At 38.6% G+C, this 12865-nt stretch overlaps 1 protein-coding gene across 3 annotated transcripts; it reads right to left on the bottom strand.

Moving 5' to 3' along the window:
* Positions 1-265: 265 nt before the first annotated feature.
* On the bottom strand, positions 266-12843 carry LOC124270154 (B-cell receptor-associated protein 31-like). 3 transcript variants are annotated; one of them, XM_046705181.1, is made up of 8 exons: positions 12752-12843; positions 11975-12129; positions 8110-8210; positions 7067-7214; positions 6385-6523; positions 4828-4927; positions 3942-4042; positions 266-3624 (listed from the first exon to the last, which is right to left on the bottom strand). In XM_046705181.1, the coding sequence occupies exons 2-8, from the start codon at positions 12064-12066 to the stop codon at positions 3577-3579; spliced, it is 729 nt and encodes a 242-aa protein (XP_046561137.1). In that variant the 5' UTR covers positions 12067-12129; positions 12752-12843; the 3' UTR covers positions 266-3576. The 3 variants fall into 3 exon arrangements, with proteins under 3 accessions (XP_046561137.1, XP_046561138.1, XP_046561139.1); XM_046705182.1 differs by having other exon boundaries at positions 12720-12808; XM_046705183.1 differs by lacking the exon at positions 12752-12843 and adding an exon at positions 12502-12520.
* Positions 12844-12865: the final 22 nt, after the last annotated feature.

Raw genomic sequence — 12865 nt, 5'->3', positions numbered from 1 at the left:
AACGGTGGTCAGACTGGCTGACTTGGTCGACACATGTGAGTGTGTCCCAATTGCGTATATTGATGTTCATGCTGTTGATCACTGGATTGTCTGGTCCATACTCGATTATTTACACACCGCTGCCGTATATCTGGAATATTGCGGAGTGTGGGATTAAACAAACAAACAAACAATCAATGAACGCCTCTCAGGACATTGAATCAGAAAGTAATCAAATCAAATCCATCATGTCACACTTTATTTCAAAGACAATTCAGACAGCTGATTTCATTAAAGATGCCTTTATTTCACTCTGAAACATGGTTAGGAAAATATAGTCCAACAATCAATCAATCAATCTTCTAACAAACCCTTCATCAGTTTGACAGCAGCAGCTGATACTTGTGATGCAAGTTCAACCATAGCCAGAACCTTCATACCAGTGTACACAGTCAATCTGAAGCAGAATATGCTATTTTCTTCACAAATAATCCTACAATAACACAAATGTATACAATGTAACATGCGTTTCAAATAATAATCAACAGTATTTTCTCTGTCATGTTATATCCCCATGGTAACCTCCAAACATTGGCCATTGTTTCTGCTGCTATACAGCCCCCTTCGGGACACTGCCTCAATATTTCAAAAAACATACTAGTGTTTCTGACAAATCAGATTTCAAAACGTGTATCACCTGGTTTCCAAAACAGATTATCTTGGTTTTTGACAAAGATAAAGAAATAACACTGCCTGGCCTTGCATTAAAAGAACATAGCAAACTCAGTCTCAAATTGAATCAATATATTAATCATGATCTAAGTATTGTCTCAAGGTCTAAATACAAGTATGCATAACTAATTTACATTCCACTTCCCACAAAATACAATATATTGTATATATATACATGTCATTGGTAAAGAATTCATTGTCTCACCATTTTGGGATAAGGCCTGATAACTGTTGAATAATCCTACACTCACACTATCTGTTAGTGAGTGAGTGAGTATGGTTTTATGCCGCTTTTAGCAATATTCCAACAATATCACGGTGGGGAACACCAGAAATGGGCTTCACACATTGCACCCATGTGGGGAATCGAACCCGGGTCTTCAGCGTGTCGAGCGGACGCTTAACCATCAGGCTACCCCATCGCCTCCTATTAGTAACTGTAGTGCTTTCACATATGTGAGTGAGTGAGTTTAGTTTTATGCTGCTTTTAGCAATATTCCAGCAATATCATGGTGGGGAACACCAGAAATGGGCTTCACACAATGTACCCATGTGGGAAATCGAACCCGGGTCTTCAGCATGACCTGTGAAAGCTTTAACCACTAGGCTACCTCACCGCCCCTTTACATAACATAATGCAAGATACCAAAAGTCAAGTTAAAATATGTAATATATGTACCACTAAAAGACATTGTAATATATGTAGTCATGATATTTCAACATGCTTTAACTGTCCTTCAACATTTATCCTGTATGTAGGCCATGTAGTTTATAGTGCGAAATGGAAACCAAAACATACCTCGCCACTTGTTAAGTTACTGTCATGTACTATTGAAAAAAACAGAACAGTATACAAACATACTGGATTATAACTAACCCTGAGGGGATAATGTATGAAATATTATTTCACTGAACATTCTAACAGCTTGTCCACCCATAAGGTTTATAACTCTACCAGCAATCTGTCAAAGGTGCCACAAATTACTTGCAGAGATGTGTCCCCTGTCTCTTCCTGGATCTGAGCATTGGTGAGCCCCACAAGGTCCAACCTCTAGGTACTTTTCCCACATTTAGAAACTTATCAGGTACTCCTAGGTGTTTTTGTTAGTATCTTGAGGTATTATACAATGAACATGATTAACACTGCATTAAATGAAAATCCAGTAAAACAACAAAAATCCCAGAATCAATCTTCTGTGTATTTCTAACATTGTCATATATTTATATGTATTCTCAATATGTTTTTCAACAAAAACAAGTCATCCTACTAAGACATAACATCAATTGTAAGTCCAACAGGACAAATCTAAAATGTCTAAATCCAATTTAGGAATTTTTACTGAATATTTGCTTCTGAGCAAGTCCAGATAAATCCCTCTAAAAAATGCTGAAATTTACTCAGTTTTCAGTGAGTGTGTGGAGTTGGGTTCAGTGCTGATTTAGCGCCCCTATCAGAAGTCTTGGGCTAAACAAACATATGCTGTTTATTCCAAGACTCATGACAAGGGACACAGCTCTGTTTTACAGTGCCTTCCTATATACAGTGATTTCTTGCAATGTCTTTGAATGATAATAATTTTGATTAATATTGATTAGTTCTCGGCTGATATATATGAATCTATGACAAAAACATAAGCTTGACACAGAGTCACAACAACCAGACATGGAAATATTCAAAACAATAGCACAAAGTCGATAACCGAACCAAATCGGAAAAGGGTTGAACTGGCTGGATCTAAAATAGTTGGCAAAACTACCAATTACACATCCGTTCATGATGTACATATTTACACCAGCACCATCCCTAACAGGAAATTGAATCATCAAACAGAACAAAATCCAGGCATTCATTTCCATAAAGGCAAAAACATACAAACGGCAGCAATATACAGGCATAGAAAAATCAAACCTGAGAGGCAGGATTAAACATGTTAAACAATTAGCCTCAATAGTAACTTTTAACGATTAAACACGTAGACTGTAACCATGGCAACTGCATCCTCATACACATAAAACAGGTCGTGTCAAGTAATGATGAGAATTGCAGGAGGGTTGCAGGTCTGATTCCTGGCATGCTTGGCGGGAGCTTGTGTCAGCTCTATGGTACTTGCCAAGATACTTGCACAAAGATACATGAAGATATGAAGTTATGTATGGAAATCTCAAAAAAATGGACATATAGATTCCAGAAATAAACATTGTCATGAGGGATAGTATCTGCTTAAACTTAGAAACAAAGCATGGTTGCCCTTCAAGTGATTAGAAAATTCTCAATAATCTGATTATCTGTTCCTCACCATTATAATAATCTCAATTAGCTTACTCAAAAGAAGTTACAGAATATCTGATATTTTCACATGATTACAGTTCATTTCCACTGGTTAAAGAACACCCAATTTTTATATATGACCAGAATTTGCACTGGCAAATGAAGCTAAAGAACACCAAATTGTTTTTGTAGTCAATCTGACCTGGCAGGACAGATCCTGAACCTTCGGTGAAACAAGCAAACACATTAACCACTGAGCTACCCACGTCAACTAGGGAATATTGTCATCTGTGTGATCTAAGGTTACCGGTCAGGGCCCTCTGGTCTATCTTTTGCTAAAACAATTCCACTGTTGGTTAAAACTCCATTGTTGAGGAACATATCAAGAACCAGTGAAGTATTGATTACATCTTTTCATGTTGGTTGGGGAACTTCAGAGGTTTATATTCCTGTTTTAGCTGGGCTTACCACATATGTACGAGGTGTATATGACGAGAAGTGTATCACGTATCTAGCAACAAACAGACCACAAGCTGTGATGTAAAGATATGTCCAATAAATGGGAAAAGAATCTGTAGGAAAGCAATCACAAGGTATCAGTTGTCCTTCTTCCCGCCTGTACTCTCAATAGCCTCAAACTTTTCCTGCAACACAAGAAAACACAAATTGAGAAAGTGAGTGAGTGAGTGAGTGAGTGAGTGAGTGAGATTAGTTTTATGCCACTTTTAGCAATATTCCAGCAATATCATGGCTGGGACACCAGAAATGGGCTTCACACATTGTACCCATGTGAGGAATCAAACCTGGGCCCTCGGTGTGATGAGCGAACACTTTAACCACTTGGCTACCCCCTATTGAGAAAGTGAACTATGCCATATGAACGATTGAGTGAGTGAGTGACTTTGTTGTTTAATTCCACAGTTACGTTTTACACTGCTAATACCTGGAGTATAAGACCTACCTGGAGTTTAGAGTGTTCCTTCAGCAGTCTGTCGTACTCGGTGTTGGTTGCTTCAGCCTGTTTCTTCATGGACTCAAGGTTCAGCTGGGCCTTGTGCAAATCTGGCAACACAGGCGTACATTAATCACTTACCACTCACCTTATACAGAAGGATTAAGCTCAGGTGACATCTGAAATGTGTAGTTTTGAGTATTCACTCTTTAAATGTTGCCTGCCAATTCAATGGGAACACATAAACTAATATGTTTATATTTGTTTAACCACATTTTATTCTCATGAATAGGGTTGGGAAAGAGTTATCACAGCTCATACATGTACAACAACATCAAAAAAGGGGTCTCAGAATGCCCGAATGCAAAGGAGAGAAGTTCTGATTACAATCAATGTCAAACTTATTTGCAGAACAATGCCATGTAATAAATTTTCCGGACTGTTTTCAGGAAGGCATGGCGCCAACAGGCTGATAATATCAAACAAGGATAATCTGGCATTTGAACCAGTTGGTGTATCCTGGCTAGACAAGGGGAGCAACTCAACACAGCACATTGTTTTGCCTTTGTCCAGTGGTTCACCAGTTGCACAAAAATACAGCATGAAAATATAGCATTTTACCTAACAATCAATGTCTAGGCAATGGGGAGCAACTCTGTATAGAAAACTGTTTTGCCTCAGACAAGACTGACTGAGTTTGGTTTTACGTCGCTTTTAGCAATATTCCAGCAACATCACGGCGGGTGACACCAGAAATGGGCTTCACGCATTGTGCCTATGTGGGGATTCGAACCCGGGTCTTTAACCATTAGGCTACCCCACCGCCCCTGCCTCAGACAAGAGGCCCAGGGTGTATGATGACTCAAATGCTGATAAATAAAGTTCAGTTTCTCACCATCCTTGGCTTTCCTCAGCTCTTGCTCGACCTCATCCTTCTTCTTAGCAGCTTCCTTGGCTGCACCGACATCCTCCCCAGCACCCTCTTCCTCCTTGGTCTGAAAGACACAGCCATGGTCACACAGGGACACACACATCCTCTATCCTCTGAATTTCGGTAAACTTACACTAGCCCGTGGATCCACTGTGATGGTTCTTGCGTGGTCAGGTCAGGTTTTCAATATTGAATTCTCTCAATCTTTATATCATAATCAATGTGACTGGCCACCATGTTTTAATGTAGTAAAGATGTAAGCTACTTTGTAACTCGCATTCTGATTGGTACATGACCCATGAAGACCCGGATTAGCACTGGTCTTCAGTAACCCAATGCAACGAACGGGATGGGGTGGTCAGACTTGATTGACACAGGTCATCATATCCCAGTTGTGCAGATCGATGCCCATGCTGATGATCACTGGATTGTCTGGCACAGATTCGATTATTTACAGACCGCCGCCATTTAGCTGGTATATTGCTGAATGCGTCGTTTTACAACAAACCAACCAACTGATTGGTATATTAGAACTCACAGCGTTGCCAATCAAACTGGCAAATGGAAATCAAGGGCGGGTAATCTGAGACTGCCAAAACCATGGGAACGGATCCAGGAGTTTAATTTTATTTTTTTAAATGCTCACCCTGGAGATTGAGAGGACAAGGGACACTTGACAAGACTTTATAGATGTGGATGTTATTGAATATTTAATATACAGAATATTCACTTGCGGTAAGTCAATTTTGTTTACTTCTGCTTTGAACTGTATTTCAATAAATGAAAGCAGAAGGAAAGATGAAGTCTTGTGTCCCCCTTTTGAAAATCATGAGGATAACAAGAGGACACTCAGGGTGAATCATGGCTGTCTAGTATCCCTCAGGAAGACAACTGTACACACTGAAACATGGCTCCTCACAGTCTTCGTACGTGATTTCATAACCACCACAATAAAATCTGTTGTAGTAGTCCATGTTGTCTTAATGTGTAATTAACATTCTTGGTGGAATCGTATACACATGGAAAAAGTACTGCAACACCCATATTGTTCATAGTAGCAATATGTTACCATTAACAACAGCGAAGGATGAAACGAGAAACACAACTAGGTCACACCAGGAATCCAGTTCATGATTACAGGTCTCTGGTCTGGCTAAGGGAGGCAACTCTGCACATCAAATGGTGGCTCCTCTGATGACTGAAGCTCCCCATATGGGTCCCCCTGCATAAACTGAAGCTCACCATATGTAATGGACCAGACACCCGTGAATTGCGTATTCAAGGCATGTCAGCACAGTCTAACAATCCTGTTCCTACTGTTACGTTCGATACTGTTACCATGGAAACAGGTCAGCTTTGCCCTGGCCACCTAATTTTCACCTTGTTCATTCACCCTGAATTTTAAATATATCCCACTGTTGCTATCTATCTGGTTGACTGTATTCTCTTTGTCTTCAGTGAGTAATTTCACTGTTACCATGGGTACTGACTGATATGTGTCTGCCTGCAGCCTTGACCTACCTTGTTGACCTTGTTCTCCTTGTCCTCCATTAATCTCCGGGCCGCCTCGCTCGCGCCCTCTGCCTGCTTGCGACTGGCCTCACTCTCTGCGGACAGGCGTGCGGCAGTAGATATCAGCACCACGAGACGACGGATGATGCTGAAATGTTGGTTGCATGAATCAAAACACATCACTGCAACATGGGGCACACTACTCAAGGCAAACAGTCACACGAGTGAATAGTTAAAGTCTTCATTGAAGTCTGTATAGTTTCTTAAGATTAGATAACTTACAAACTTTTCATTCTTCGGCATTGGGAGGCCCTGAGAGGTCACCAGAGGTCACTGGGGCACGAAATGGTGCTGGGACACGGGGATCACTCATATCTTACTCAATGGGCCCAGAAAATCTAAAATGAATCCTCAAGGGAGCCAGCAAATAGTGAGTGAGTATGGTTTTATGCCGCTTTTAGCCAAATTTCAGCAATATCATGGCGAGGAACACCAGAAAAGGACTTTACACATTGCATCCATGTGGGAAAGCGAAACCTTGGTGTTCATCATGACAAGTGAACGCTTTAACCACCAGACGACTCCACCTAGCCAGCAAATAAGGATCCGTCCTGCCTGGATACATGTCATCATATGCCATTTCTTAGGACAAAATTATTTACAAATTAGATGTGTACAAATTATTTCTTACAAGAAAAGGAATAGCGCAAATCCAGCAATGTAGAAATTTCTTTGGGCACGGAATAATTTCATCTGAGCCATCATTTGGGCTTCTGGATTGTGCTTCAGGTCGACCTCCTCAATTGGCCCAGCATACTTTCGTACTTCACGCACAGAATCTGAAATTAGCATCGTGACTTAACATTTCTGATTGTCAAACAAATTGCTGTTTTGATGCGAGGGAGTTGCACTTAATGCTGCTTTGGACACAATTGCATTAATATCACTGCATTTCAGCTGAATGACATTCACCACATTGGTGAAAACAAGGAGCACAGGTGTGGAGGAGAGAGAGAGAGAAAGAAAATCTCACATATTTTTATGACTGGCTAAGTCAACTGATGTCTGATAGCCAGTGATGTTGTTTGACAGAAAATCTGAACATTTTTTTCTAAATAACTGTTCCAACTAAGAACTATTCTGGTGTGTAAGTTTCCACTGTATGTGAATTCCTTGCTTATACTATACATATTAAACCAAATAAAGTTTAAATGAGCCTCGTCTAGATTATGATTGGCCAGCCAGCTGACACAGTCTCCACAATCAGGGAGTCTGAAGTCAGCTGGAACGGGGATCATCTAAAAACGTTCAATATAATTTGGCATAATAGTTAATTGTACATGCATATTTTTCAAAACAATCACTGCGTTTCTATAAACACGTATTTATTTATGCTGTTGTATTGAATAAACTATGGAGTAACAAAAGCTGATGATGTGCTTTCGATGATGATCTGATGATGTGCTTTGTTCAGGGTCGTGTAATAGACAGGGTAGTGAAACTAGCAGTAATTTTGAAGGCTGGTATACGTGGGGTTGCACTTTAGCATTATGGGGTTAACTCCTTCGGTACAGTTCAATTTATAGAATATTGTATTGTGATCTAACTAAACGAAGATTCTAGTATAGTGTTTATGATTAATATGAATGACATCAAATGTATTAGAGTACTGACACAGCCTTATCTTTGATCATACTGATATGTACTATAGTTCAAGTGACAATTTCTACTCACCTAAAAATAGCAGGACTAATATACCAATAAACACGTTGAAATATATGTTGCCATACGCTGCCATGCTGTTCAGAATTCGGGAACGAAATATTTTCTGCCATCTGAAATAAAAATAAAAATGCATCCGTTTGAGTTCATAAACAAACATATGTTTGGGTATGTATTGTAAATGTAACTCCAAACACCAAATCGGTCATCAGTTGTGATATCAACATTGCTGTACATGTCCAAGATATTTTTATGGATTAAACTTCTTTTCTATTTCCCTCAAGACGTTTCGGGACAATTCCAGGTTCCTTCATCAGGTGAACTGACAGTTGAGGCTATGACGTCGTCACTATGACGTGACGTGATGTGAAACGTCGTGAGAAAAACAAAAAAGAAGTTTAATCCATAAAAATATCTTGGACATCTATGTACAACTTCTAAATGCCAGTGAAAGACATCATTGCTGTACATATTCGGTAATTTCTTTGAGGTGAAGGTTGGCAGAAATAAGTACACATGACCATCCAATCCCGCAGCTTACAGTTTTATTATTATGGTGTAGTTTTGCATATCTTTTACATAGTTTTGCACCCAATTAATAGCATTATAAACATTTATCTTTGTTCAACATCATAGGTAGATACAGGTCACATATGTTTTAACCTTTGAAAGTTTCTGTTTGTTTGTGTCGTACTCCTTCGGTCAAACCTTACAGATATTCTGAAAGTTCCATACAAAAAGCGCTTTCTTTGCATCCTGGTTAGTATATAACTATGCAGAGAAATAGCTAACCACATCATGATGAGTGAGTGAGTTTAGTTTTACGCCGCTTTAGCAATATTCCAGCAATATCACGTCGGGGGACACCAGAAATGGGCTTCACAAATTGTACCCATGTGGGGAATCGAACCCGGGTCTTTGGCATGACAAGTGAACACTTTAACCACTAGGCTACCACACCGCCCTACATCATGATGAACAAAGAGAAGTCCAATATAATCTTGAACACCCATGAAGATCTGGATTAGAATTGGTTGTCAGTAACCCATGATTGGCATAAAACTAACGGGATCGGGTGGTCAGCCTCACTGACTTAATTGCCTAGATTGATACTCATGCTGTTGATCACTGGATTGTCTGGTAGAGACGCATCTATTTACAGACTGCTGAAATATAGCTGCTGTGATATCAACACCTAGATATTTTTAATGAATGGAAAATAGGTCAGATATTGATTAATCAACATAACAATTCTGTTACCCAATGTCGCCATCCAAGCCATGGCGTCAAACATAATGGTGTTATTGTAAAAAACCCAAAGTATTGGCTTTTGAATTTATATCATCTAATGGGAAATCAATTTTTTACATGTATATGAAATTTTGTAGTCAGAAGAACATCTAGTGCTGTGTGAATGAATTTCTTGCACCATGTTCACTTTTTGGTCTTATAAAAATGTGTATCAGAAAATGACTTGGCATCCGGGGAGGGGGAAAACCTGGTCATTCACTTTGCGAGCTCTTGGGGCGATGGGGTAGCCTAATGGTTAAACCGTCACGTCCATTACCTAGATTTAAAACGACATGTGTACAATGTGGGAAGCTCATATTTCATTACATTTAATTCCAAACAAGAAAAATCATTCTGTTTCAATATGCTTTGGCCATGGAATGATACATGGTTACTCAGGCAATGAATTGAGATATCAGGAGTTCAAAAGTGAACATAAAAAGTGGGATCACCATCGTACAGATTTATACAGTTTCGTCATCACCGAGATGGTCACCCATTGCGAGGCTGTTTTTTTTTTCCAGAACAAGTTAAGACAATCATTTGTCTGTAATTCTAACTACATAAAACACAAAACAGTGTGTTAGTGTGTTTAAGTGAATAAATGCTGGTACCACATGTCACAGTGGAAACTTATAGTTCCATCAATAAAACAATTTAAGTATGGTGAAGGCCACCCCACCTGTAACACCTCCCATTCTTAACATTGGTTCAAGAACACTTGTGTAATGGGGGACAGGAAGTCTTTAAGCCACAATCAACAACTATTATTAAAAGTAAACATACATTATATCTCATGTGTTATGTAAATGGTGAGTGAGTTTAGTTTTACACAGCATTTAGCAATATTCCAGCAATATCACGCTTGGGGATGTTATATAAAGAAAAACCAAGTCGAAACTCTGAATTACATATTATCTGTCCCTCATAAAAGGAGGTTGCTAGTCCCTTACTAAGGGTTTGGGACTTACATAATATATTCACATGGGACAGATAATCCTTGGTTCTCTGTGTTCTAACCTTGTCACTTTTCATCAATTTCAAAAACATTGCATCACATCCTAGATTACCCAGTGTACCATATTTCCATTTATTAATTATAAACATCCTGGACCTGTTCACCACCTTGGCTTTGTTTCCAGCTTAATTTGTAATGCTAAAAATACCTGTCAATTACTCTCAAGAGCAACAGAAAATTCCATTCAAAGACAGGTGACATGGATCTGACAAAACTGCGATCATGTGAGCAAATAAGGTCCAGGATATATATTAGACTGACTGACTGACTGAGTTTAGTTTTAGTCTATCCCACCGCCCATATATATTAGAACAGAATTGAGATACAACACACTGGACAGTGGAGGGTGATGTTGGACTTAATCAACTAGATGACTCATAACTAAATAGTGAAAACTGTACCAAATGAAAACATTTATGATTTGATACTTTAATAGTTTGTATTCTTATCTGTACAAATTATCCGTACCTTAAACATGTTAAAACCAGAAAAACTCTTTAGTAATTCCAGTCGCTTTCTGGAAGGTATCACCTCTACCACAACAAAATGAAAAGAAAGTTAGGTTTGTTTGTTGTTTAACACAGCACCCAGCACTATTCCAGCTATATGGCAGAATATATGTCAGCTATATGTCTGTAAATAATCGAGTCTGGACCAGACAATCCAGTGATCAATAGCATGAGCACCACTCTACGCAATTGGGATACCATGACATTTGTCAACCAAATCAGTGAGTATGGTGAGCCTGACCACCCGATTCCGTTAGTCACATAACAATTCACAGGCCACTTAACAAATGACGCCCATTGATTGCACTGAATGTTTGACTGTTCATTTACCAACAAACAATGACGATTGATGAAACTAATGTATGAATATATGAAAACTATATTGATTTTGGAACTGTATATGTAGTACAAGAATGAAGGTATCAAGTGTAAGTTACTGTAAAACAAGAATATTGGAAACGATGAATTAATTGTGATTTATGTGCAGGACAGATATATAAGGGAAATTATTATGAACACATGATGTATACCGGTTACGGTAATGGGGTTTCAGACATCTTGTTTTACAAAATACATAAATACAACAGGTACAATCTGCAATATAGAACAAACTTTATGGATAGCAACTTCTTTTATTTGTGAGTGTGACGTTACGATACAGATGTATGAATATTTGAAAAAGGAATGGATGTTGGAACTGTATGTACGTAGTACAAGAATGCAGGTATCAAGTGTTAAACAAAAGAATATTGGAAATGATAGTGCTATGAATTGTGACTTAGGTGCAGGACAGAATATAAGATAATTTATCATGGACACATAATGAATGAATTAACGATTAGAAACATACTTTATATTTTATGGTGTATACAGGTTAAGGTAATCTAGTTTCGGACATCTTGTTTTACAAAATACATAAATACAACAGGTACAACCTGATTGGAACATCAGGTATGAGCTAGCCATTCTTGTTGGGTACAAATCTCTGTGGGTATGAATTGTCCTGTATCCTATAACAATACATCGATACACTGATAGAGTTACACAGTCTTTCTCTTACCTTGATGGCTGAATAAAAGGAAACAGCAGAAGACAAATGACAGCTATCTCTATGTAGAGACAAGCAGCGATGAATGTCCACTGAAGTGACATGGTTCTCAGAATCTGGTTGTAACTAACAGGTCCTTTTCTTTATATTTATGTCTTGTCTTCTACCTGCAAATCAAATAGTAAGAGAATTTTTAAAATAACAATAATGTTAATTTTCACTTCTGGTATCTTCCTAAAGTCATTTCCATGCCACTTCATGAAATATTACTCTTGATTCACATTACAGCTAGATCTAGTGCATACTGACGAATGTGTTTCAACTTGTAAACGTAGATCGTTAACAACCAACGATATAGCAATGATAGGACGGGAGTACTGCACTTTACCGATAGGACTCCGGACTCTGATATAGGTAACGTAAATTTCTTAAAATAGAAACGGCAATGCAATCGTTTGGTTATAAACACGTAGCATGTGTGTACTGGTCAGGATTCTGTCACATCGCACATGAGGATTGTCATTGATCAACCGCCTTACGTGTCATGTTCTAAAGCATGGGTGCAAAGTCATAACAATACAGTAACCGAATTGAGTCATGAGACGATTACACTTCGACCTGTTTCAACAGAATGGTGTGCCTGTTGCTCAAAAGTGATCGGTCAGCTATCCTGTTTTCATTTTTTTCAAATCAAACAAAGGATTGATTTTGCTAAACTGAATGTGAAAACAGCTGCCAGTTGGATTTCCATACATGCCTTAAAAATGAGGACAAATAAAATATACAAACACAGTGAAATGTCACAAATTTCGTCAACAACCAAAGTGAACTTTTCCCCTCTGTGAGCCACTTCCGGGTTTTCATAGACTGGAGTCCTTCTTAAGTACTCGAAAGAAGAGCAAA

The sequence above is a fragment of the Haliotis rubra genome, unplaced genomic scaffold (genome assembly GCF_003918875.1).
Source record: "Haliotis rubra isolate DU_JTF1 unplaced genomic scaffold, ASM391887v1 Scf15, whole genome shotgun sequence".
Taxonomy (NCBI): domain Eukaryota; kingdom Metazoa; phylum Mollusca; class Gastropoda; order Lepetellida; family Haliotidae; genus Haliotis; species Haliotis rubra.
This window is presented reverse-complemented; position numbering and strand designations above follow the sequence as displayed.

What these genes read in the sequence shown, in the direction of transcription:
- LOC124270154 (XM_046705181.1), bottom strand. Translation starts at nt 12,066, where the DNA reads ATGTCACTTCAGTGGACATTCATCGCTGCTTGTCTCTACATAGAGATA. An exon ending in CCTTTTATTCAGCCATCAAG is followed by an intron (nt 8,211 to 11,974) that starts GTAAGAGAAAGA and finishes TTTTTATTTCAG; the next exon opens with ATGGCAGAAAATATTTCGTT. An exon ending in AGGAGAACAAGGTCAACAAG is followed by an intron (nt 4,928 to 6,384) that starts GTAGGTCAAGGC and finishes TGTGTCTTTCAG; the next exon opens with ACCAAGGAGGAAGAGGGTGC.